This window comes from Carcharodon carcharias, chromosome 5 (genome assembly GCF_017639515.1).
Source record: "Carcharodon carcharias isolate sCarCar2 chromosome 5, sCarCar2.pri, whole genome shotgun sequence".
In the NCBI taxonomy this organism is placed as follows: Eukaryota; Metazoa; Chordata; class Chondrichthyes; order Lamniformes; family Lamnidae; genus Carcharodon; species Carcharodon carcharias.
In genome coordinates, this window is record NC_054471.1 from 75,848,334 (window position 1) to 75,875,301 (window position 26,968).

Here is a 26,968-nt window from a genome sequence, read left to right on the forward strand (position 1 = left end):
ACTTCAGTGACTTTCCCATTGTGACAGATTCTGTCACTAATTACCTTGTGAAAAGGCACATCTGATCTTTAGAGCACAGATACTGTGAATCTTGTAGGAGAAAGACTGAGTGTGCTGTGAATGGACAGCTGTTTCTTACACATCCTGCTGCTGTGATGACCCTGAGAAACAATAAAGGGCTCAATCTTTCAAAAATAATAAGCAGCAAACCAACAAATCCCCAAGTGTGTGGAGAAGGAGGAAATTAAATGCATTTCATCAGAAATTCCTCTTAGGAATTTTCCCCTGGAAGCTTAAATAGAATTGTGCAAGCCTTATCTTGGGGAGAAAATAGATGAATTTTTCTTCATATTTTCATTACATCTGCCTTAACAGTTTGAGTGCATTTCCTTGTTGATTACCAACTCTGGCATTTGTCAATATATTCCTTCTCTTTGGTTAATTCAGCACACAGTGCCAATTTCAACCAATCCCATCTTAATGTAGAAGTGAAAACCTGATTACTCCATGTCACTGTGGAAAAATATTATTGCTGCTTTCAAATAATTTGGACCTTTTTCAAAATCAAAACGTGCTGACGGAGGAGGCTTGTGCAGAGCATCCAAATTAGGAATAGACCGTTTGGGCTGAATGGCCTGTTTCTGTGCCGTAAAATTCTCTTTTGTGTTTCTGGTATTGGAAGTTGTGGCTGTGTTGAGGGGATTTATTTTTTTCTCCCACTTCTGCACATAAGTACTATGTATCACAGTGATTCTGTCCCAAGTTGGGATAGTTAGGCTGATTTTATCCAAGATGTTTTGGGACTGTTGCCCTATTGCAGGAGAGCGGAAACCATGAATTGAATAGAATTTGTTTTGTTTCCCTTTCAGTCCTCCCCTCCTTTTGAGTAGAATGTGTCTCTGTTCAGTAATGGAGTCAACTCAGGACTTATTCCTCAGCCAACCCCGTTGAGCAAGTTTGAGTGACCGGACAAAAGCAAAATACCACGAATGGTGGAAATCTGAAATAAAAACAGAAAATGCTGGACAAATTCAGCAGTCTGGCAGCATCTGTGGAGAGGGAAACAGAGCTAACGTTTCGAGTCCATATGACTCTTCTGCAGAGAAAAGTCTTCTGTAGAAGAGTAAAACAGACTCGAAACATCAACCCTGTTTCCCTCTCCGCAGATGCTGCCAGGCTTGCTGAGTTAGAGTCATAGAGTTATACAGCACAGAAACAGGCTCTTCGGCCCATCATGTCCATGCCAGCCATCAAGCACTTACCTATTCAAATCCCATTTTCCAGCACTTGACCCATAGCCCTGTATGATCTAGCGTTTCAAGTGCTCACGTAAATGCTTCTTAAATGTTGTGGGATTTCCTGCCTCCACCATCCCCTCAGGCAGTGTGTTCTAGATCCCAACCACCCTCTGGGTGAAAAAATTCTTCCTCAAATCCCCTCTGAACCTCCTGTCCTTAGCTTAAATCAATGTCCCCTGGTTCTTGACACCTCTGCTAAGGGAAAAAGTTTCTTCCTATCTACCCTATCTATGCCCCTTATAATTTTGTATATCTTTATCAGATCCCCCCTCAGCCTTCTCTGCTCTAAGGAAAACAACCCTAGCCTATCCAGTCGCTATTCATAGTTGAAATGTTCCAGCCCAGGCAGCATCCTGGTGAATCTCCTCTGCACCCTCTCTCGTGCAATCACATCCTTCCTATAATGTGGTGACCAGAACGCACACAGTACTCCAGATGTGGCCTAACTAGCGTTTTATACAGCTCCAACATAACCTCCCTGCTCTTATATTCTGTGCCTCAGCTAATTAAAGGCAAGCATCCCAATTGCTGCCTTAACCACCTCATTTACCTGTGCTGCTGCCTTCAGGGGTCTATGGACATGTACACCAAGGTCCCTCTGATCCTCTGTACTTCCTAAGGTCCTACCATTCATTGTGTGTTTTCAGCATTTTCTGTTTTTATTTGAGTAACAGAAAACTGACCACAAATTTCTAGCTTGGGAATCACCGTTTTGATAGTTGAGCCATATACCTATTGTCGACAGTAACCAATTGGTAAATATTGTTCTGTGATTTGGCTCTCTGTCAGCGTCATCTTGGCTGATTTGGTATCAACAGTTGTATTTGAGTCGAAAGCTTTCAGGTTCAAGCCCCATTCCAGTTCGACACATCAAAACAATACTGAGGGAATGCTGCATTTTGATTGAGACCTTCAACCAAGTCTACCTGTTTAGCTGGGTATTAAAAGAAGTCTTCTCAGAAGAACAGGTAGTTGTTTTTGTGCCTTGACCAACATGCATCAGCCCCTCAAACTGAAACACCAGAAAACAGGTTGACTGGTCTGATTGTCCCCTGCTGCGTTTTTTGAGGCGATGTGACTTTGAGCAAGTGCCACCCAGGTGGCATTTAAGGAGGGTTGTAGAATCTGTAGGGAAGTCTCAAGCAGGTCAAACTGTTTCCATAGTGAGTTTGGAAACATTACACAAACTAGTGTTGTATTCCTGGAATTTAGAAGGTTGGAGAGGTGTTAAGTTTTCAAGCTCTTAATGGGAACTGATGGGCGTAGAGAGAGAGAGAAGCTATTTGGTGAGTCTAGGACTGGAGGCAAGGACTAAAAATTAGAGCCTGACCTTCCTGCAATAAAGTAAGGAAACATTTGTGCACGCAAAGTATGGAAGGAGTTTGAAATCCTCTTCTGCACACGGCAATTGATTCTAGACCAGTTGTTAATTTTGAATCTGAGATTAATAGATTTTTCTTAGCCAGAGGCATTAAGGGATACGGAGCACAGGCAGGTATATGGAGTTGGGTCCAGATCAGCCATGATCTCATTGACAGGTGGAACTGGCTTGAGCGGCGAAATTGGATTCCTGTTCATCCGTTTGTGTCATAATGGATTTGGATAGTATTGTCCCAGTTCCAACTAGTATATTTGCTGCTTGGCTTTTGGTAGCAATGTGCTGTTTTATTTCATTTGACTGGTGTGTTACAATCCCCATGGAGGAACCATAAACCAATGTAACCACACTTATCAAATGACACTCCCCCACCCCCAGCAAAGAGGAAATTACCAGCAAGATTACACTTTTTGTAACTTCAACCTTAACACAAATCTGAACCAACGTAAGTTAAACGTGAATGATACTTGAAATAAAAAGATACATTTCACTTTAGATAGTCGATACAACAGAGGGGGGTTTTCTAAGACCATAGGCATTACTCCCTGCACAAATGTGGCCTGATGGAGCTGCAGAATTCCACAAAATGCTGTTCTTTATTCATGCAGGGGAAGTCAGGAATCCTTACTGACAAAAGCTTTTACCTTTGAGTTTCATGGATACGATTATCATCGGCAAGGCACCCTGCCACGAACCCTCTTTCCTTCAAATCATGACAGCCCTAATGGTGTAGCTTTCCAGAATTTTTTTTCAGCCAACCAATGAATAACACCCCGAATCATGGTTTGGCCACTTATGGGGAAAAAATATGAGCTATTCACATAACTTTCCAATTTTAATACTTTTTTAACCTGTAAGAACCTCCTGTCTCCTTTTCTACCAAACAGAAAAAAACGGACTCTTCCTGAGCGTGATTTGCTGCTTCTCACAAGAATTTGATGTGTTCCTCTTTCTGCCTGTCTGCTTTCCCTTTGCGACTGCATCTGTGTGCTGATCACCTTCACTCTCCAATTCCTGCTTGAAGCTCTCCTTTCAGTCTGTAGCTCTCCTTGTGCCACATGGCTTCTGTCTTAAGTTCCTGTTGGTACTGCTTCCAGGTCGAGGGTTGCCAGGTATTATGGACCAGTATTTCTTCTTATCCAAGAAAATTACAATTGATCCCATTACAATTGATACAAACTGTTAAAGTCCTTTTCTCACATTCTTAAAAACAATTACAGATTCCATAGACCTGGTAAAGAAATTACAAATTCTCCTTACTATACTGCTTCCAAGTTGTCACAGGTGGCAATATAATGGAGAACCTTTGCCTCTGTGAGAGTGTGGTTTGGTGAAGGGGCTCTCCTGATCAAGTTGAAGATCTCGATACTGGGATTATTTTGACATTTTTTCAATCTTGTAATAGCATCAAGCACTCGGTACAGTAAAGATAATAGGTTAAAAAATACATTCTTGCAGGGCTATGAATATGGAAAATGTATCAGTTCTGATCTTGTACCAGTATTGATCTTTCTGAATACTAACTTATTTATTTGAACATAATGCTGAAATAGGAACATAGGAACAAAGGAGCAGGAGTAGGCCATTCAGCCCATCAAGCCTGCTCCACCATTCAATGCTGTCATGGCTGATCATCCTTACCAATCAGGGCTAATTAGCTGAGGCAGCTAATATAGATGTTTTTATGGGAAAGCTAGAAAATCACATGAGGATTAAAGGAATAGAAGTTATGCTGTTAGGATGAGGAGATAATTCTAGGAGTGGGAATTTAAAATGAACAAAAGAATGAAGCAGACTTGGTGATTACTATTTTGGTGGTGTGTTTGTCACTCTGGCCTCTACTGCATCTGACAAGTGATCAATATGCCAAGATTAAAAACAAAAAAGCAAATCTGGCCCACAAAAGTAATAGAAAAAAAATCACTTTGACCCTCCCCTCCTCCCACACCCCCACCCAAAACTGAACTTGTAACTGTTGCTGGATGATTTACACATTAGGACCAGCGAGTACCATTAACACTCATTGTTAATTTTGTCAGCAAAACCTGGGCCGTTTTGCTAAATTCCCGCATTCTGGAAAATAAACAAGATGCTTTGGACTTAATGTCTTAATTTAATCAATTCTCATGCTTTAGCCTTTGTTTCTGTCCCCTCAACCTGATCACACAAGTTGCCCCCTACAATGTTGATTTGTGCAATGGACAAGTCCCACTATGGATAATTATTGAGCTCCTGATGTCTAAAAATGAAAATCCATCTTTGCACTTGTACCATAAACATCTGTGTTAAAAATAATAAATGCATTATGAATTATTAACTGCATGTGTCAATACTAGATATTGTACATGAGAATTGTAAATGACATTGATAAAAGTGCAGCTGGCTCTTTTTCTGAAAATTCACATTGAAAATGGCAGTTATTATTATTGGGCGGCACTTTTGACAGAATAATTATCATTTAAGTCAGGTCTTCTCTGGCAACAATATCAAATTTGATTCCCCAGTGGTCGGGCTGCTACAGAATAAGCTGAGCCGTTCGGCAGGTCCCAGCCAATCTGGAGGTGGAAAACCTCTCAAAATCTGTTGGGCTCCGTAGAATAACAGTATCCCATCCAAATCTTTAATTGTCAAAAAGTCATTTTCCTTCTTACCAGCTTTATTCTCGCTACCAACTTCCTCTCTCCCCTTCTGTCATAAGATATTGGGCCAGGTTTTGCGATGAGAACAATGGTGATAATAACAGCACTCACCGTTACAGCGGGATAAATCGAACAGCAACTTCTGGTCTGCACAACGTGCAGTTAAACACAGAATCTGAAGGTTGTCATCAGGTAGCCTGCTCTCCCAGGGGATGCACTGTGACAGTTCTTGCTAATAGTCTCGGCATTGAAATCAATGGAATAGTGTGAACTTGTTGTACTTGCCCTCTGCTGCCACACTAAAAATGGCAGTGAAAATCGGGACTGGTGCATTCGTAAGTGAGATTTTAGATGCTGTGATAGTGATAATTTTTCAGTGCCAGAGAGGTAAGTGATTTTAAATGTGGAGTCTCATTCCTTCAGAGAAAAAAATTAGTGAAGGAAATTAGTATTGGAGACTTTTTTTAAAAGTTACCTTTTCTGTCTCTTTTACCCCTCTCCCTCTCAGCCAATCCTGTATGCCTTTCATGGACTTTAAATTGATGTCTGTATGTGATTTAAATCTGATTTGTAATTCCTGGCCTAAAGATCCTGGTTTAGAGTCTGTGTGTCTTGGCCTTTAGCCTGATTGGTTGTCTCACTCACACGCACCACATACCCTGTAGAAGGTGCCATTCCAGATCAGAAACCTGAATAGAGCAAGTCCAAGCTCGAGAGTTCCCAGAAATTGTGGATAGTTGTTGGTGAAGTGAATGGCTTAGCACTATTCCTTTACCATTGACCTCAAAATCCAGGCCAATGGCCGTTGGCTGGATTACACTGCTATGTTGCAATTTGTCACAGAGGAGAAACTGTTTCCAGTGGCAGGAATGTAAGTAACCAGAGGATAGTAATTGGCAAAAAAACAGAGGTAACATGAAAAATAAGTTATGCAGCAAGTTGTTAATGATCTGAAAGAGTAATTGAAGTCGATTCAATAATAACTTTTAAAATGTAATTGGATAAACATGAAAGGGACAAATTGCTGGGTCTGGGGAAAGATCAGGGGAGCGGGACTAATTGGATCGTTCTGTCACAGGCACAAGAGGTTGAATGGCTTCCTGTGCTGTATCATTCTATTGCACCACCACTTTCCCTTTTTATTGAGAATGTTAAAGCAATGGATAAAGGAAATTCTGCTGCTGGAAAATAAATTTCATAATTTCTTTTTTTCATTCTGGTTAAAATTGACCCTCCCTACATTTTCACCAGTTCATTTGTCATTCCAAACCATACACCAATAGCAACTGAGCCCAATGCCCGAACCTCTCCCCAGTGTTGCTCAGAACCACTAGCAAGGAGTTGACTAATAAAAAGTACTTATCTCTATAGCACTTTTCACGTCCTCAGATTGTCCCAAATCTTCACAGCCATGAAGGCTTAATTTTTTTAAATTGTAGCCACTGTTGAAATGTGAGGAAATGCTGCAATCAATTTGCACACAGGAGGATCCCAAACAGCAATATGGGGAGGTGGTGGCATTGTAGTATTGTCACTGACTGGTATTCCAGAGACCCAGGGTCATGCTCATGTTCAATTCCCACCACAGCAGATGGTGAAATTTTAATTCAATTAAAAAAAACTGGAACTAAAAATCTGATGGCAACCATGAAACCCATCTGGTTTACTATTGTCCTTTAGGGAAGGAAATCTGCCATCCTTACCTGGTCTGGCCTACATGTGACTGAACAAGGACAATTAAGGATGAGCAATAAAATGATAATGGCACAAAAACAAAATACTGCGATGCTGGAAATCTGAAATAAAAACAAAGTGCTAGAAATACACAGCACATCTGGCAGCAACTGTGTAGAGCGAAACAGAGTTAATGTTTTAGATCAGTGACCTTTTCATTAATTTGTCCATGACCACTGTTTTAGCAATAATAGTTCAGGGATGAATATTGGCCAGGACACTGGGGAGAATTCACCAATATTTGTAATAGTGGCCTTGGGACCTTTTATGTCCAGCTATAATGGCAAAATAATCTCTCACCTGAAAGACGATACCAACAACAGTGCAGCAGTTCCACAGTGGATGTGTCATACTCACTTTTGTGTTCAAGTCTCTGGAGTGGGACTTGAACTGAATCTTTTGATTCATCAATGAGAGTGAATCTGCTGGAACACAGTTGGATAATGGGCAATGGGCAATTCTCAGACCTTTCCTCCTCTCTTCTCAAGTGAATGCACACAACTCCTGCTTAGCTCCTTCATCACAGCGGTGTGACTAAACCTCAGGAAACAGCTGTTGTAAGACATTTCAGACAAACCTATGTTCCCTATTCCATGGCACAGCTTTTATTGTGCATTTGTGAACACATTTCAAAACATGATCATATATCGTGTCGGTTAGATGAAAAGGCAAATACTTTTTCCAGATCTATTTTATATGCGAGAGGGAGAGCTCGGTATAAGTTGGGTCATACTCTGAGTATGCTTCCTGCTCAGTCCTGTTTTGAGTGAGCACCCATCTTGTAGGCAAAACCTGTTAGAACAATGCAAATTCCCTTTTTCTTCCTCAAGTAAGGAACATTTGAAACTTTGTGCTTGCAACACAGCCCTACAGCATAAAATGAACAAGGCTTAAAATGGCTGTTGACATTTATGCCTCCCTGCATTTGAAATCCAGAGGTGTTGATGGCATTGCAGTTCTGTGTTTTAATATGACTGCAGAACCAAGAACTGTCTTCAGGGCATTAGCATGACGTGGAACAAGGGAGAGTTGTGAAATTTGTTTTATTTTACCTTCGCTTTATTAATAAGTAAAACAATAGCAGATCTTATTGCTCTCGTGGGTGTGTGACATTCTATCTTATGATGGATTTCATTTGGTCGCTATCTTGCATTTGAGGGAGAGAAAATACAGGGCAAACATTTAAAGAATTTGACAGGTGAGAGTCTGTGTTGACGAATAGTTAGATTAAAATCTTTCCATTAATTTAAGGCAGCCCTGTTGAAGGAACTCAGTAATATTGAAGTCAAAGGATGACGTTTTGCCAAGGTTTAACAATGTCATTGCTTTGATCTCCTGTTCAGTGACATTGGCAGAGACATCTGCCAATACTCATATTCAGTGATGACTACCAGGAGTTAGAAGTCCAAAAAATGCTTGCATTTGACAGTGCAGCCATCGCTAATAAGAGACATCAACAAATTTTCAGAATTTTGTTAGAGGATGGTTATTTCCTCATTTCACCAATTTGGAGCATGTCTGATTGGTGAGGAGCGAGTGGAAATTCCGCTAAGCTGCATAATAAAGGCACAGCTTTACAGATCCCAGCAAGTGCTGCAGAAAACCGATAAGAATGGCAGTTTGTACAAAGGCATATAGATTAAATTTAGCTTGAATTAGGCAACAGAGTGCATGACAGTAACTACAGTGACACTGGTAATAGCTGCTCAGGCTGGGGCCATTCATTCCCTTGTCCTGCTTAGCTTTTGTGAGGGTGAAGTTATTAGAATCATTGGAACAGCAGAAATCCCACACAATGTTCCTTTTATCTGTCGAATCCACTAGATTAAATGCTGTTAGTTGTAGCAGGGTTTCAGCTACAAGGCAGAATGTGTCAGGAGGAGTTGTCACAAAATCAGACCAATGTACCTTGTATTTTTTCTCTCACTAGTTGTGATCACTATATTTGCAATGACACTGGAGATTTTTAAAATGTTTTTTATTGCTATGCATTAATCTAGAAATTGGAAAAGCCAAGTTTCCTCAATAAACCTCTCTTTTTCTCCCCTTACAGATTCTGGATTTAGTCAAAGGGATGCATTACCAGCTGGCCTGTCAGAAATACTTTGAGCTAACCCACAATGTAAGGACATGTTTAATTTGCACTGCACAGTAATGAGTGGCTTTGTCAGCCTTGAGAAGTGACTGTAACTGATGCATGAAAGTTGAAGTCTCAGAAGAATAATTGCATCCATCATTAGCTGTCGTCATTTGTTAATTTTTACAGTCTTATTACCAAGGCATTTAGTATTTTATAGAAACATTTTATAGTTTGGGCATGTTTTTTCAGAGGGGGAGGAAGACATTGAACACTTAAATCTGATACATTAATTTGGCCAATGGTTCTTTTTCAAGGAGTTAAAACTACAATTAGCTACACTAGGTGCTGTCAGCTGAGATCACAATTTATTAATAGATAATTAAATCTAAATAATTAAATTTTGCTGGACCATTTATCAAAATGACAATTGTTTTTACTGGGCATTCTAAGGAAGATGTCATTCTTGAGCAGAGTGCTAAGAGCATACATGTAATGATGCCAAGTATTGGGGGAGAGGGGGAGGGGGAGAAAGTTAAGATTGAAAATTGACTAGTATTTAAAACTTGTGGGCAGTCAGGATGCTGATTCAGTAGCAGTTTGCCACGTAAGGATTGTAAATGTAGTCCACCACTGTATAATTTGATAGTGTATTGTGTTTTTTCTTCATGAATCCCACAGAACACCTCTTTACGGTGAGGTGAGGAGTTTGGGGATGGTTGCGGGGTGGGAATACTAAGATGTAACCAAAGTAATAAAACAACAACAACTTGCATTTATGTGGCACCTTTAAAAACATCCCAAGGCACTTCAAACGAGGGTTATCAAACCAAATTTGACATTGAGCCACATGAGTGTTTAGGGCAGGTTATCGAAAACTTGGTTAAAGAGAGAGGTTTTAAGTCCATCTTAAAGGAGGAGAGAGAGGGAGTAATATGCTATCAAATTCTCTCTTTTCTTTTCCAAAGCTACCCTTCCCAACTAACTAGTCAGTCAAATAATTTATTCACTCTTTTCTTCCAGCAATTGGAGAGATGGTAGCATAGTGGTAATGTCACTAGATTCCTAATCATGAGGCCCAGGCTCATGCTCTGGGGCCATGGGTTTAGATCCCGCCATGGCAGATGGTAGAGTTTGAATTCAATTAATATACCTGGAATGCAGAAAGCTAGTCTCAGTAATGGTGACCATGACAGCTATCATCGATTGTTGTAAAAACCCATTTGGTTCACTATTCTGCCAATGAGTTGGAGACAGTTCAGAGGAGGTTTACTAGGTTGATACCTGGAATGAATGGATTGTCTCATGAGGAGAGGTTGGGCTTGTTTCCACAGTTTAGAAGAGTGAGGGGTGATTTGATTGAAGTATATAAGATCCTGAATGGTATTGACAAGGCAGACATAGAAAGGATGTTTCCTCTTGTGGGAGAGTACAGAATTAGGGGGCATTTTTAAAATTAGGGGTTGCCCTTTTAGGTCAGAGATGAGATTTTTTTTCTGAGAGTTGTGTAACTTTGGAACTCTGCCTCAGAAGGTGTTGGAGGTGGGGTCGCTGAATATTTTTTGGGCCAAGGGAGGTAGATTATTGTAGGCAAGGAAATCAAAGGTTATTGGGGGTAAATGGGAAAGTGGAACTCAAAATACAAACAGATCAGCCATGATCTTATTGAATGGTAGAGTTGAATTAGAAAAAAGAGGAGGCAAGGGGCATTCTGAAAGCCAGAATGGGGTGTCTGTGGGAGTCTGTACTGGGTGCAGTAGGGTAGGAGTCTATACTTGAAGTGTTGTGGGCTGAGTCTCTACTAAGGTGCGGCTGGGAGTCAGTGCCAGGCTGGGCTGGAGTGGGGTGGGACTCTGTGTTATGACACAGCAGTTGGTAAAGGCTGAGTTGTTTAAATCCCAGAGGGAAACTTGAACAACTGTCATAACCTGTATTTTCAAGTGGCTTGTTTGAGTTGCAGATCTGAATTCAGTAATAAAACTACCAAGTTTCACGAGGTTGTTTATATAAAATTAAATTAAACATTTATTAATTTAACAACAAATTAAACACACATTATTCACTCCCAGGTAAATCTTCACCAAGACAACAAAAACCCATAGACATTAAACAGACACCAGGCAAAGCACATTTGACCTTAAGAACTTAAAATGAGGTTCCTTTCAATTTGCTTCTTTTTCCGACACAGTTGTAGGGCTTACAGGCTGGTTGGATTTTATATGCCTCTGCCCCTCACACACAAACTCCTTTTAGTTTATACCTAGCTTTCCCTTTGAATGTAAATTTTCCATTGTATTGCTAAGTTTTAAAAATTTTATTTCTCCTGACAATAATCCTTTAATTGCCCCAATTTTATTGGTAATATAAACACATTGCTAGGTGTCTCCCAGCTAGGTGCAAGATTTTACCCATTTCTTTGAATGGCTTATACAACAAATACAGATTTACACTTTACCTTCTCCTCCTTACGTTTATCTAATTAACTTCTCAAATGACTGTACATCAAAGCACCCAACTTAGCTGTCTTCAATCTAATTAAGCCACACACACACACACAGACACATACCAATACCCTACTAGAAGTCCAATTGAAAAATAATTTCCAATAACATTACAGACATTAATCTCTTCATGACAGTCTGTACTGAGATTTGGTGGGGTGGGAGTGTGTACTGAGGTGGGGTGGGAGTGTGTGCTGAGGTGGGGTGGGAGTGTGTGCTGGGGTGGGGTGGGCTGGGTTGGGTGGGGGTCTGTACTGGACCGGATGTTGCTCTGAATGAGCATGGCTCACTGTGTTTGAGAGTGGGGATCCAGCCCAGGATTGCCATGGCAACACCCTAGGACCCATCTCCCAGTTTAAGAAAGTCCCATGTACAGTTTTTTGAACACGGGACTATGATGGGCCTAGTGATATTTAAAATTGTAAATGAGGGTATGGCCAAGGTAAATAGTGAGAAACTGTTCCCACTCAAGAGAACATCAAGAACTAGAGGGCACACATTCAAAATAATTGGCAAAAGGAGTAAATGTGATGTGAGGAAAACTTTTTTCACCCGATGAGGGTGGTTGGAGCCTGGAACAAACTTCCTGAAAAGTGGTGGAGGCAGATTTGATCGAGGTATTCGAAAGGGAATTGGATTGCTACCTGAAAAGATAGAATGTGCAAGGTTATGGGGATAAGGCAGGGAAGTGGGACCAGGTGGAACGCTCTTTCAGGGAGCATTGCAGACTGGATGGGCCGAATGCACTGTAAAGATACTGTGAGTTATGATCTACTGTTGGGGAATATGGGTACCCTCAATCTCACAGTTTTGCATCAGACTGACACTTTCTGTTGAAGGGTCATTTGGACTCGAAACGTTAACTGTGTTCCTCTTCGCAGATGCTGCCATACCTGCTGAGTTTTTCCAGGTATTTTTGTTTTTGTTTTGGATTTCCAGCATCTACAGTTTTTTGCTTTTATCTGACACTTAAATGTGTTGATTCTTGGCTGCAGCATTGTTCCACTGAATCAGTCAAGATCAATCAGTTCAGCAGAGATAAGCAGTTGAACCTGGAAACTTCCTGACTTGTGGGACCAGTGGATAGATTGCTCAGCCTTTGTGATCTTGACTGCTACCTTTAAGTAAATCAACCTTTGGTGATGGTGGGTGGGGAGAGAGTGACAAGAAAATGATGAAAATGCAGAAATTCGTTTGGTTTGTTACTGGCTTACATAAATTGCTTCTTATGCCTGTATGATTTCTATGTCACTGCATCAAATAGTTGAAATTTGAGGTGAATCAGATCTTAGTTTATTTTTGTGAATTAAGAATTGTGTTTAGAATTTGGGAGAAAATACCAAGGAATTAAGGAAGACTGGTATCCTGAACTCATGTTCACTGCTTTGAATGTCTGGGACTGACTCACCTTGTCATCGTAGGTGATGAACAGAGACTTTTCAGATGGCAACCTTGGCACATGGTGGCGGGAGGTGGCACCACCCCTTAATGAAGCTTCCTGCCTATGATGTACATAAACCAACAAGGTCGTGTTCTGTTGTTAGTATGCACTTCATCCTGTGTTAAATGTGCTAACTGCATGAAAAGCTGACAAGTTGAAGTGCTCAGGACACTCTGGTGATTTTGTACAATTGCATTAGTCCATGGTTCTGACAGTAATAGAAGGTAAACAAAGGCAATACTGGTGTTTCTACCCATGTGAATTCTAATAATTTCACCCATGTGAAGTGATCTAGAAGAATTTGCTTTTCACTATAGTTATAATTTCCAACCCTTCAAGCTGCAGTGACTTTGCTGTTTACGCTATAATGTGTACTTGCTTCCCCGTCACAAAATGTTCGGACCTTTTGTCTTTGACCACACTCATCCGGTTACCAAACAAAGCATGCTGCCCACTTGAAGTTGCATTCCAGACCATATTTAAAAAGTGGTGAACTATATATGATATTTAAAAAAGTGATGTTTGGTTTTAACTATAATTCTTTCAAACACCTTGAATATTTTAGCTCATTAATGTAAATTCCCTTCTATTAAAATCTGTACCCTTTGTTGACACAGCTTTTCAGCATGTACCTCTACTGAAGTATGAATTGCTTTTGTCAGCTCTCACTTGCTTGCCCAAAGGAATGGCCAAAGGCTGGGAAGGTCTGACGACGCCCTGCTGATTCTTAGTTCTCATGTGTGTATGTAGTGGCTGCTAAGACCTTATTTTACTTGTTACTGTTGTCTGCATAATACTACTCAAATTTCAAAAATAGTAAAGAACGAAGTATGCGCATGTGATTTTGTTCATTTAACTGTGCAGTTGTTAATCCAGTAATCATTTACCAAGAAACTGACAGCAATTCTGGACCATTTGAGCTGAGATACTTAGAATCATACAACACAGAAGGAGGTCATTCAACCTATCGTGGTTGTGCCTGCTGTTTGGAAGAGAACTCAATTAATCCTCACCCTCTGCTATTTACCCAAAGCTCTGTAAACTTTTCCCTTTCTCATTGAAAGTTTCTATTGACTCTGCTTCTACCATTCTTTCAGGCAGTGCTTGTGAGAACTTGAACACATAGAAGATTTGCTTTGGCGAGTGAGTGTCAGGCATTCTGGCTGCATGACCAGCTCAGCTCAGTTGTTACTGTCACCATATGGTGTGGCTCGTTGAGCACCTCACTGTCTGGCGTTTTGTCCTGTCATCTGATCTTCAGAAGCTTCCAAAGGCAACTCAAGTGAAAGTGTTTGAGCTTTTTGACGTGATGCTGGCACACAGTCCAAGTCTGGCATGCATAGAGCAGAGTGGGGAGGACTATTGCTCTATGTAGACTTTCAGTTTGGTAGGCAGACTGACTCCTCTTTGTTCCCAGACTGATGTTCAAAGTCTGCAGAAGGCTAGCTACACTTGCTTTGGCAATTCTTGCATGTGTCGCCCATGTTCTGTTCTTGGCATCTCTCCTGGAGCTGTCTAATTGCAAACACCGTATCAGAGGATATTGCGTAACTTTTTCTCAAAGCACATTGAATCTCTGGCAGCAGATCCTGGTCGAAATGTTGCACTAAGGGTTCAGAAGGATTCTGGTGACGATTTTGGCAGCGATGGAGAGGAGTAAGATTTCTCTATGCTTTTTGCAAGATTGGAGATTTCCTTTCTGCTTGTACAGGTGGATGATGGAGACACTTTGCATTCTTATGAGCCTTCTGAGGCGTACTGGGCACTTTTCAGGGCCAAACGCGTGACTGCCTTAGGCCTGTTCATGAGTTTCTGTGATATACAGCACAAAATGTTCTGATCAGGGTAGCCATTGTACTGCAGGATGCCTTTGACATGCCCCATTTCAGCATCAAGCTTTTACGGTGAGCAAATGACTCGGGCCCTATTTACTAGGTTGCCGATAAAATCAATCTTATAGCATGTGGAACTGTAAGGTTCCCAACACGTGTACTGGTCAGTGAAGGTAGGCTTGCGGTAATCCAGGGTAGAGCACCCCCTGGCAGATTTCTCAACTAGGCCATCAAGTAAGGGGAGATCATTTGACTGCTCCATTTCAAAGGAATTTGAGCGCAGCATGAAACGCATTAAGAAATGCTAGGAAATTATTACGTGCAGCTGCAGATTTAAATATAGCAAACGTATCACCCAAATATTGGAAGTATGCAAGTGGATAGGAGGTTAAGTGTCATTCCATCAAAGACATGTCTCTCATGGAACCTAACAAAGGTGTTTGCAAGAGTTGGACCTAGTGAGGAGCCCATGGCAATACCATCTATTTGGGGCATACATGGTCTCTTTAAAGCTGAACTCAACTGCACGAGTTGCCGAGTTCATAAGTTCAGTGAATGCTGGCTCACGTAACGGTGGCATGTCTAGATTGCCAGGATAGTGCTGCAGCGTAAATATCTATGGCTTCCTTAAGTGGAATATTTGTGAATAGGTGAGCAATGTCAAATAAGCACATGGACACCGCATTGCTATTGATATGCAACTCCTGTATGGCTTTCGCAAATGTGAAGGAGTCTTTCACTGTGTATGTGGAAAACTTGGTCAAAACTGGTTTTAACAATTCACCCAACCATTTGGCCAATTCATGCAGTGCAGAACCAGCGATAGATAAGATGGGGCAAAAAGGAACATCACCTTTATGTGCCTTGGGCAGCTCATACGTATGCGGACGTCGTGAACCATGAGGATGAACCCTGTCATATATATCACGCAGCAGTTCATCACTCTTGCACAAGTCCAGCAAGTATTTTTTTAGCTTACTTTCAAGCAAGGCTTGCCCGGTCATGTTGAGCAGTGGGTCCAATGGATACAAATTTGGACTCGTCATTAAGAATGGTGTGCATTTTGTTGATATAGTCACGCTTGTTAAGGATGACTATTCCCAGTCCTTTGTCAGGTTTACTGATGTGTATGTTCAGGTTGGTCTTAAGGCCTCACAATGCTGTAAGACATTCGTGCTGCATGTGAAAAATCAGGTCGTTTGAATTCTTTTTTCAGCAATACTCAAGTCCTGCAGATGTTTCGGTAGGCATAGTGCTTAGGTAATGATGACTTGTCATTGCGGTGAACTCTAAAGAGGCAGTGTTTTTCCTCCAGTAGTTTCTGAATTACTTCTTTGTTTTCATCGAACTAATCTTGATGCTTACAAAAGGTCAGGCTGGCAGCCTCTCGAGCAGTGGAGTACATTATATCCCTGAAGGTCACCCAGTTATCTTCAATGTAGTGTGTGTCCATTTTCGTTATACATGGGTGACTCTACAGTTTCCTTGAAAGAGATTCCTTCATGATTGCCTGTTCGAGCCTCGAGACATTGAATACTTCTGGACCTTCATTGGGGTGAAAGGGAGGGATAGCACCTCTCGCAGGCAGACTTGCTGCACCCTTTGGAGTGGCTCATCCTGTATTGGTCCTCACTTTTATCCAGCTGTCACCTGTAGCTCCAGGTATCTATTAGCATGCAACAATAGCCTCACCTTGGTAAACCTGCCAACACACAACAGTGTCTCCATTTACTAAAAGTAACTTTTTGGTTAAGCACTTTGAGGCATCCTGAGGTAGTGAGCAGGGTTATATGAATGCAACTTATTGTCTTTCAGTTGGAAATTGTAATTTTGGCTTTGACCTTTTACATTGTAAGCTGAGTTTTCCCAGTTTAATTGAACTTTAGGTTTTAGGGAAGTGGTTAGAATATCTAGGTCGTATGCTACCATGAGAGGTTAATGCCAGTTGACCTACTAAAGAGTTTGAATTGAATTCGCATTTGAATATATAGGTATTGGACTTGTAGAGTGACAGTTAGTTAGAATTTATGCACAGTAAAGGAGACTGAAGGAATTTATTAACCTGTTAAAAACATTGTGCATAATTTCTTAAAATTATTTGGCAGGTTTAATGTTATTGCATTATTTCTGTATAATCAGAGTCAACATACCATAACTTTCAGTTTTGAAAGTAGTGAAGTGTCATCCTAATCCTTAATTTGTTTTTCTCATTGAGTCCTTTTAAAATATCATTTTAAAATTGAATTTTTATTAAACGTCATGCTGGAAATATTAACCTTTCCATCTTATTGATACACTTAATGACTTGGTGTGACTCAAAATGAGTGTTTTCATTTTGAAACTTATGCTAAAATTTGTTTTGAGTCACAATGTGCAACTTCAGCTTTCCTTATTTTATTTTTCTCTGCCTTTTAGATTGACGAAGTAGGATTTTCCCTAAGTCATCCAAATCAGTACTTCATTGAGAGCCAGAAATTCCTCAGTGGCAGCCGAGATGTCAAGAAAGAGTCCAGCCAGCCAGAAAATTCACAGCGTAGCCAAGGCAGCCAGCCTACAAGAAGCACGAGCACCTGTGCCTCTAAACCTGCAAGCCAGGCAGTGTCAGCTGACATAGAGGGTTTAGAAGAGCTTCTTAGTGAAGGATACACCGAGTGATTATTGGTGACATTGGTATCCAACGAAATGCATTTTGGGTTATCATGTATCCTAAAGTGACTCTCACATTCTTGTCATCTTTCTTTTTTTCCCTTCAAATGAGTAAGCTTCAGAAAAATTGGATGGTCTCCAGAATGAGCTGAAAACAAGTACATTAACTTGATTGAAATATTACGACCAAAAAAAAAGACCTTATATTGTTACTTAGATATTGTCGCTTGCGCATCTTGTGTCAGTTGCCTGGGAATGAGTAATGTAGTTGATATAGATAATGCAAGATGATGCCCAAGGCATAGTGATATCCTTGGACTAAAAAAATGTTCTCATTCCACTATGTTCTACATGTACTAAGGGGTGAATAATATGTTGGTGCAGTGCCTTAATATTCCGCTTTAGGATACTTTTTCAAATTTTTTATAAAGAGAAGAAATATTCAAGCCCAGCCTACTGTAGTCTAGTGAATGCAATGGCATTGCACACTTGGTAGCATTTGACAAATCAGTCCCTTTCTTCTCCACTAAACCACATCATTGCACTGCAATTGTGTTCCATGGTTAATGGCTTCACCATCATTAGCTAATATTATAGGCTTCATTGCGTTGTAATGTGATCTGTTCTTTCTCATTGCCCATCAGGTGAAGCATAAATTAGGTGTATAACATCTTGTGTCACACTTGCAGGTTTCCAGAAGAGGAGCATATCTGAATTAGTGTTCATTTTCATAATCGCTTTTTGTGTTCAGGATTGCTTGATATGCAAAATAAATCAATGGAAAAGCAATTGTTTTTTTAACCAGACCTGATTTTCCTCCAATCTTAAGCCAATGTTTTTTATCAAGAGCATAATTTAAAAAGCAAATCTCAAAAGTCACAGCGTGCGAGCCACTTAGTTTGTAGCTTGCAATTTCTCTCCAGTCTTTGGTATGAGAACATATTTAAGGGTCTGTCTTTTGCTTTCTACTGCACCTGAGCAGCAACAGTATTGTGGTAGTTGCTTGTGTGTGTGGTGCAAACAGAGGGGTCATTTTTTTTTTGGTATGCCTATTAATTATTAAAGATGCATTTCTCATAGAATGACTCCCTGTAATTCATTTTGTGATCGTGTGTTTCCGGTGGGGTGTCCGCTGATTTTCTGAGATGTGGCCCCAATAGAATAACGGAATATGAAATCAGCCTAGTGCTGCAGTAGGCCTTGACTTTGTGTTTTGACAAGTCTTCTGAAGAAGGAATAAAAGCGGACAAATTGTGTTAATTCATCTCTAGTAGGCTGGAATGTCCTTGTTGAGTGATAGAGTGCTTAATATTGGTGCTGTCCTAAACTATTGCAGATGCCCTCACCTTTGTGGGAGGGAAACATCTATGCGCACTGAGAACATCATTGGAAGATAAGTTGCAGAGAACACAGCATGACAGCTTCAAGAGTCTAATGCCATGAACTTTAGGATCGCTAATACAAATTGTGAATTTTTGCTTTTGTATTAAACAGACTCACAATAAGCAAAAATGCAATTTCTTTTGGATCCCTGATGGACAATTTACATAGGTTATCCACTGCAGATGGGCTACAAGATCCAGCTTTAACACACATAACTCTTAACTGCTGTAGAATTTACGAAGAACAACAAGCTAGTATGATGTGATTTCAGACCCGGCTTTTGCACAGTTAATGAATTTCACTTGGAAGACCTCATGATTTTCTGTTTACAGAATGACACTCCTGTTTGCCAGAAGCTGAATTTCAGTTTTCTATTTCCTCCTCCATATGTCCATTGCAACATTTCTTACATCTGTATGTGTATAGCTTAATTATGTTGGTGGTACTTGTATGATTTTCCTCCTTGCTCCTTAACCATGGCATCCCATGATGCCAATGTTAAAAATGTAATGGATCACCAATGAAGTCTGAAATCGTAAAGCCTTAAAAGTATGCAGTGTTAACAAGAAAGTAATTTTTATAAATCAAAACTAGTCACTTGTTTTCATTAACTTTCAAGGGTTTTGTAAAGTTATAATTAAAAGCTTTTGAAACATAATAAAGAAGTTGTTCAAATTAATACAATGGTTTTTCTTTTTGTTAACTTTTTTTAATAGGAGTTTAAAGAAAGCCTCATAACACATGAACATTCTATCTTATCTGGGCGTGTTTCATAATTTGTCAGATTACACTAAGCGCTTTGGGACAACTTATGTTGAATGCGCAATGTAAGTGCAAATTGTTGCATATATTTTACAATGCGCATGCATTCTCTTATGATGCCATTGGACATACGTACAAACACATGATTTAAGATTGAATCGTTTCTGAAGTCACTTTAGTAAGCATCCTTATCGCCAAAAAAGCATCCTTATTGCTACGTGGAATACATCGCTAGATGGGGCTGCTTACACTGGGAGCGATGCAGGTTGGGAGTGCAAAGGAACTTGTTTGATTCTGCATTCTGGAGTATGGACATTGTAGGGAGGGACCCTGCATATTGGTTATTGCATTAGTTAAGAGTTGGTGGTCCTCTTAGCTTGATTCTAATGTTGGCTCTTTGACTTCATTGACTAAAATTTTGATATGTGGTCTGAGTCATGTCTCATTCTCGTTTCTGAGTCAGAAGGTTGTGGTTTCAAGTCCCACTCCAGAGACTTAAGCACAAAACCTAGGCTCACGCTTCCAAGTGCTGTAATTCCGGAAGTGCCAGCCGAGATGTTAGACCGAGATCCCGTTGGCTGTCTCAGGTGGACGTGAAAAATCTCAAGGCCGCTATTCTGAAGAAAACCAGGGAAACTTTACTGGTGTTTTGGCCAATATTTATACCTCAGTCAACATCACTGAAACCAATTATCGGTCATTATCACATTACTGTTTGTTGGACCTTGATGTGCACAAATTGGCTGCCAAACTGCCTATATTGCAACAACGACTACACTTCAAAAAGTGCATCTGGACCTTAGGATCGTGAAAACTATAGTATTAATGCAAGGCTTTCATCATAATTTTGAAAAGTTGTTCCTTTAATTTGACTTCTGGCTCTTGGTTTTCTTTGGGCAACATTGCTTTTGTGGTAGAGTAGCTCAAAAACCGTTATTGTACAATTTAGAAAGAACAAAAGGTTACTTTGGCTATTAATGTATTATAAGTAACGTATAACTATTAATCTTGGTTTCCTTAATAAATTGGTAAATGAAAACTTACAGCTTTTATACATCAATATCACAAGCCGTTGATGTACAAGTCTGCTTTTAGTATTATTTGTTATAATCACGAAAAAATTAAATATGCTGTGAGTATCACATTATACCAAAATGGCACAACCATTGTAAAGTTATGATAAAACTTGTCCATATGGGAGAAAAAGAGCTTCGTTCTGCTTTAGTGAATTCAAACTTATGAAATGGTAAGATGGTAATTAAAGTGTGGAGTTTACAATTAAAACCACTTTGGTTTGAGCAAACGTACTGACAGTCCGTTGATGCAAAACTAGATAAACTCCAGCTAAAGGAGCAGGAAATGCCATATTTCTTTGAAGCAAGCACAAAGAGCGGCTTGTTACTAAGTGCAGCTAGACAAGGTGAGAGCTTGGAAATTTGCTGAGTGACGGAATTTTAAGGGTTAATCTCTTTAAAATCTGTTTGCATCTAGCATTGAACTACAATTTACTGTTAAAGCTAAGTTGCTTTCAGTCTTAGGGATAAACAAACTAGCTACTAGAGAGGTAGCTACAATTAGTTAATTAGGTGGCTAGTATGAACTGGTTTCTCTAGCCAGCAGTGCTGACTCATCTCTGTAAAATTTCACCAGTATGATGCAGGTGTTCTCACTAAGCTCATGAAGTAAGCAAGCTCAGAGAGCAGCTTTTGTCACTGAGCACAGCTAAACAGTGCGAGCTTGGGAATTTGCTGAGTGAGGGAGGAGGTGCTGTTTTGACCTTTTACATAAAAAGATTGGGCCGAGAGAGGGAGCCTGAGACCAGCAGGGGGACACGAGCTAATCCCTGGAAGCATTAATTAGGTGAGTGGTTGCATGGTGGGTTTTAAGTTTCATTTTTTTCTTTAAACTGGGTCATTAGTTTCAACTAGTACTGGGGGATATAATTATTGCTTAAATTTACAGTTTTAGTTAATCCACTTGATATAACTACAGATAATCATGAATATTATTTCTAAACTTAGTTAAATTAAACATAGTAAAGACGGCAAGGCAGATGATGTGTTGCTGCTGTAGCATGTGGGTGCTAGTGGACACCTCTAATCCACAGCAACCCCATCCGCAATAAGTTTCTGCAGTTTGAGGAACTTCAGCTCAGTGTTAATGAGCTGGAGTCTGAGCTTCGGATACTTTAATACATCAGGGAGGAGGAATATTACCTGGACACTGTTCCAGGTGGCAGTCACACACCCCTAGGCTAGGGTCTTCTGATTTTGTCTGTGGTGAGCGAGAAAAGGGTATAACTGTTAATAAGGCAGGTATGGGGATCAAGAAGGCAGAAATGGAATAGCCTCAGCCCTTGCAATTGTCCAACAGGTTTGAGGTTCTTGCAGCTTGTATGGATGATAGAGGGGAATACAAGGTGGATGAATGAGCTGACCATGCTGCAGGGAGCCAGTCAATTGGGGGCAGTAAATAAGAATGTAGTGGACATTATAGTCAGGATGACAGGGACAGTTTTCTGCAGCAGAGACAGAGAGTCCGGAAGGCTGTGTTGCCTGCCTCATGCCAGGGTTTGGGACATCTCAGATCCAGTTGTTGTGGTCCATGTGGGTGCCAACAACATAAATGAAACTAGCAAAAAGGTTCTCCTGAGGGAGGAAGAGTAGATCAAGGCTAAATTAAAAAGCAGAACTTCAAAAGTAATAAGCTCTGGACTACTGCCTGAGCCACAAGCAAATTGGCATAGAGTAAATAAAGATTGGAAGGTTAACTGTGTGATTCAAAGATTGGTGAGGGAGAAATGGGTTTTGATTCATGGGGTATTGGCACTAGTACTGGGGAAAGTGGGAGCTGGTGATCTTTACCTGAACTCTGCTGGGACCAGTGTTCTGGTGAGTTATATAACTAGAGCAGTAGAGAGGGCTTTAAACTAAATAGTGGGGGTGAAGGGATTACTGTTTGAAACAAATTTGGATTTTCAGAAGGTGCAGGAAATATCACTGGATGTAGAAAGCGTAGTGAGGGACTCAAACCATACAGGGAGTGCAAAATGGCTCCGTCCACCATGCTGGGTGGGGAGCCCCAGCTGAAAAGGGCAAGAAAATGCACAGCTCTGATGAGAAGCGGGAAGCAGCCACCGCTTGCAGACAAATAAAAAGAAATTACTTGGCAGTGCAAACATGGAATAATAGTAGCAGAAGTGGAAGCAAACAACCTTGTAATGAATGGAAATTTTTAAAAATTGCATGTTTTTACTGTCATCGAAATGGGCACCTCGAGACATTGCAAGGATAGAATCAGGCAGATTTTCAGTCAAAAGAAAAAATCCTATGAGATCCATAATGTAGGAGAGCCCGTAGGAACAGATTCAGATATTTACTTCTTGTATAATTTATAGGTAGGAAGAACAGAACAATCTATGTAAGTGAGGGTGAATGATAGACCCGTCAGAATGGAGGTGGACACAGGGGCTTCTACTACGGTAATAGGTGAGCATACCTTCAAATACTTGAATCATAGAGAATGTAAATTAAATTATGAAGAAACATGCCAAATTGAAAAATTACACGGGAGAATATATCAAAATCAAAGGCGTAAGCAGGGTTATTGACTTCCATACTGTACAATCAGTAAAGTTACCCTTGATGGTGGTAGCAGGTAAGGGGCCAAGCCTCATTGGACGAAACTGGCAGAAAGAAATTAAATTGGATTGGTCTCGAAATCAGATTGCAAACGCTGATGCACTTAGTCGTTTGCCTTTGAAAGAAAACAATGGTGTTCCAGTTCCTCAAAAACTTGCTTTATTATTGAACTTCTTAGATTCATCACCGGTATGCGCTAGTCAGATTAGACACTGGACAAGTCGAGACCCAGTCTTATCCAAAGTACAAGAACAGGAATCTGATTAAATTAAATTATATTTACAAAGAAGATATGAGATAACTAGCCAGGACGGTATCTTATTGTGGGGAGCTCGAGTGATTGTTTCCCCAAAAGGACAAAAGCCTTTGTTAACTGAACTACATAATGGACATCCAGGTATTTCCTGAATGAAGACCATAGCACACAGCTACTTATGGTGGCCTGGGATGGATGGAGAAATAGAGAGTTTAATGAGAAGTTGTATGCAGTGCCAGCAAACACAAAAGTTACCTCCAACAGCTCTGTTACACCCTTGGGAGTGGCCAGGGAGGCCATGAGTGTGATTACACATTGACTATGTGGGACCTTTTATGGGAACAATGTTTCTCCTTATTGTTGACGCTCACTCAAAATGGATGGACATATATGAGGCAAACCAACATCTTCTGCTACAATAGCCAAGCTACGTTGAAGTTTCATCATCAACGGACTACCAGAGGTGGTCGTATCAGATAACGGCACGGCTTTTACGAGTGCTGAGTTTCAACGGTTTATCAACGGTGTTACTCATGTAAAAATGTCACTGTACCACCCTTCTTTGAATGGACTGGCTGAGAGAGCAGTTCAAATATTCAAAACGGGCATGAAGAAATTAACCAGAGACTCCATAGTGATCAAGCTAGCATATTTTCCATTATAGGACCACCCCTCACATGACAACAGGTGTCACACCTGCTGAATTGTTGATGAATCGCCATCTCAGTACGAGATTGAGCTTAGTAACGCCAAATTTAGGGGGGAAGGTGGAAAGGAGTCAGGGAAGTCAGAAAACCGGACATGACTGGCATAGTTGTGACAAAGTTTACAGTAGGAGGGATGGTAAATATGAAAAATTTCGGAGAAAGGCCCAAGTGGTTATCAGGTGAAATAAGTGCGGTGACTGAACCTCTTTCTTACCACGTGGAAGTGGAAGACTGAATCATACTAAGACATATAGATCACATAAGGAGGAGAGAAACAAAGTATCAGGAAATGATTCCTCCAGTGTTCATGACTATGTCAACATCTCCTGTTGAAATAACTGAGTACAGATGTGTTTGAAGGAACGGCTGTATCTGCAAGAGTTGAGGAAACAGATTTGCAGGTGCCTACCAAAGAACCTGATGTTTGGACAACTGCAGAAAGGCAGTTCCTGACAAAACGTCTGAAGCTGTAGAGTTGAGACGTTCTGCACACATAATGAAACCCCAAGAAAGACTGAATATGTAAATGACTTATTTGCCTAAATAATTTGATTGAGAAAAATTGTAATTGTTACTGTAAAAAGTATTTTGAGTAAAGGGGGAGGGATGTGGTAATCTGATGTGTAATATACCTTTAAGAAGAATGTTATAACGGTAGATCACATCTTAGTATCCAATAGCAGAGCATGCAGTCTACCTTAGTAATCAGTAGGAGTAGTCTATAGTTAGTCTGTAATGTGGAAACAGGGTTAGAGTTGTAAGCACACAAGTGTAACTGTTGAGTTTCTTTGTAAATAAATAGAATGTGTTTTACATAAGAACTGTCTGCTGATCTACTCCGTCTATGGTACCAACTCGGTCATCCCGAAACAAGTGTGCAACCTGGATCCATTAGTCCAACTAAACTAAGGATCAGGATCTAGTACATGGGAACCCCGCCAGCGGCAAGTTCCCCTCCAAGCCACTTGCCATTCGGACTTTGAAATATATTGCTGTTCCTTCACTGTCATTGGGTCAAAATCCTGGAACTCCCTCCCTAACAGCACTGTGGGTGTATCTCCAACAGAAGGACTGCAGCGGTTCAAGAAGGCAACTCAACCACCACCTTCTGAAGGGCAATTAGAGATGGATAATAAATGCTGGCCTAGGCAATAATGCCCACATCCCATAAATGAATGTCACCTTGCAGTATCTCCCAGAAATGGTCTTTTATTTAAAAAATAAACACAATGATGTCAAAGAGATGAAGAAGGCTATACAGTCCATCTTTCTGGTATGCTTGACACTCTCAACCTTTTGATTACGCTGTTCTCTTTGATTCTGCTGGGCGGAATTATCCCAGATTTGCACAAAGTGTGATAGCAGGCAGGAAAAAGGGCATTTTACTCGCCGGCCGCAATGGCAGCTTTTTTGTGTCCTATTCCTGCCCCATTAATTGCGTAGCCAGAGGAAAAATGCCATCTCACTGGCAGGTTTCCTCCAATTTGTCCTCCACTTTTTACTCGCCGTTTCCTGACGCAGGGCGCCATATTTAAGCTGCAGCTGCACACACACTTCTCAATACTTGCAGCCCAAGACTGCTTCATGTAAGGACATGGCCCTAAAATCCAAGAAGAGTACAGCCTTCCGATTCAGTGACACATCCCTGGGATGTCTTCTGGATACGTGGAGGCCCACCATGATGTCCTCTACCCCCACTCTGGTTGCAGGAGGCCCATCAAGCCATGCCACTCTGGCTTGGGAGGCGGTGGGAAGAGGTCAGCATCCAGTGCAGAAAATGGATGAATGATCTAATCCGTCCCATCAAGGTAAGGCAACCATCTTACTACTTTAAACTCCATACTCAAGGCCATCACACATTCACTAGCATCTCACTCACTGCCAGCTCAAGGGACATCACCACACGCTCTCTCACATAAACCCTCACATCTGGCCCCATCTCGTCTGGAGACTGCCTCCTCAGTCCTCACCATCTTGAGGCCACTTGCTCAGATCAACATGTGCCCCCATCACACACACCCTGGGATACCCCTTTTCCCCAGTACAGCCCTCTTCCCTTGCCTGAGGCCACTTCTCCCCCTTCCCCAAGAAAGCCCTCGCCCTGCAGCCATTGAAAAGCCACCCCCACCTTACGGCTGGTCTGGTAGGTAGACACCTGCTTGTGAGCCCCCCGAAAGTGATGTGGTGCTGCCTGTGAATCCTGGTGCTGATGAGTGCTGCCTGAAGCAAGGTGGGCAAACAAACCTCAAAGTCCTGAGCAAAGAGCAACTCACCAGCTGTAAGTTTGTTATGTACAGTTGTGAAACACTTCAACGTGCAATCACTGCAACCTGCCTGGATGATCCAGCGTGGGGGGGATGATTCGGTGAGCAAGGATAATAATGGTATGCAGATGTAATAAAGTGAAGTTTCTGATGTCCGGCAGCGGGAAACGTGGCCCGCCATTGATGGATGGAGCAGATGATCGCAAATTGGTTTCACAACAGTGTCAAACCGATTTTTGGCCTTCTCGCCATATTGTCCGCTCATGCCTGCCATGACGCCCGATGCCAATGGGGGCAGAAAATTCTGGCCACTTTCTCACTTGGTCATACACGGTATCTTATATGCAGTGTCTCTCATGCACACTATCTCAGTTCTTCTAAATCTTCCAGTATGTTAATATTTCTACCC

At 41.0% G+C, this 26,968-nt stretch overlaps 1 protein-coding gene across 3 annotated transcripts in view; it reads left to right on the forward strand.

Moving 5' to 3' along the window:
* The window catches only part of prim2 (DNA primase subunit 2), a 212,825-nt gene extending 193,217 nt beyond the window's left edge, over positions 1–19,608 (forward strand). For 2 of the 3 annotated variants that reach the window (XM_041188639.1, XM_041188642.1), the window contains 2 exons: positions 9,103–9,171; positions 17,316–19,608. In XM_041188639.1, coding sequence (XP_041044573.1) covers positions 9,103–9,171; positions 17,316–17,555 — 309 coding nt within the window. In that variant the 3' untranslated portion in view covers positions 17,556–19,608. The remainder of the gene's footprint in view (positions 1–9,102; positions 9,172–17,315) is intronic. The other variant, XM_041188641.1, reaches the window with a different exon arrangement.
* The last annotated feature ends 7,360 nt before the right edge of the window (positions 19,609–26,968 follow it).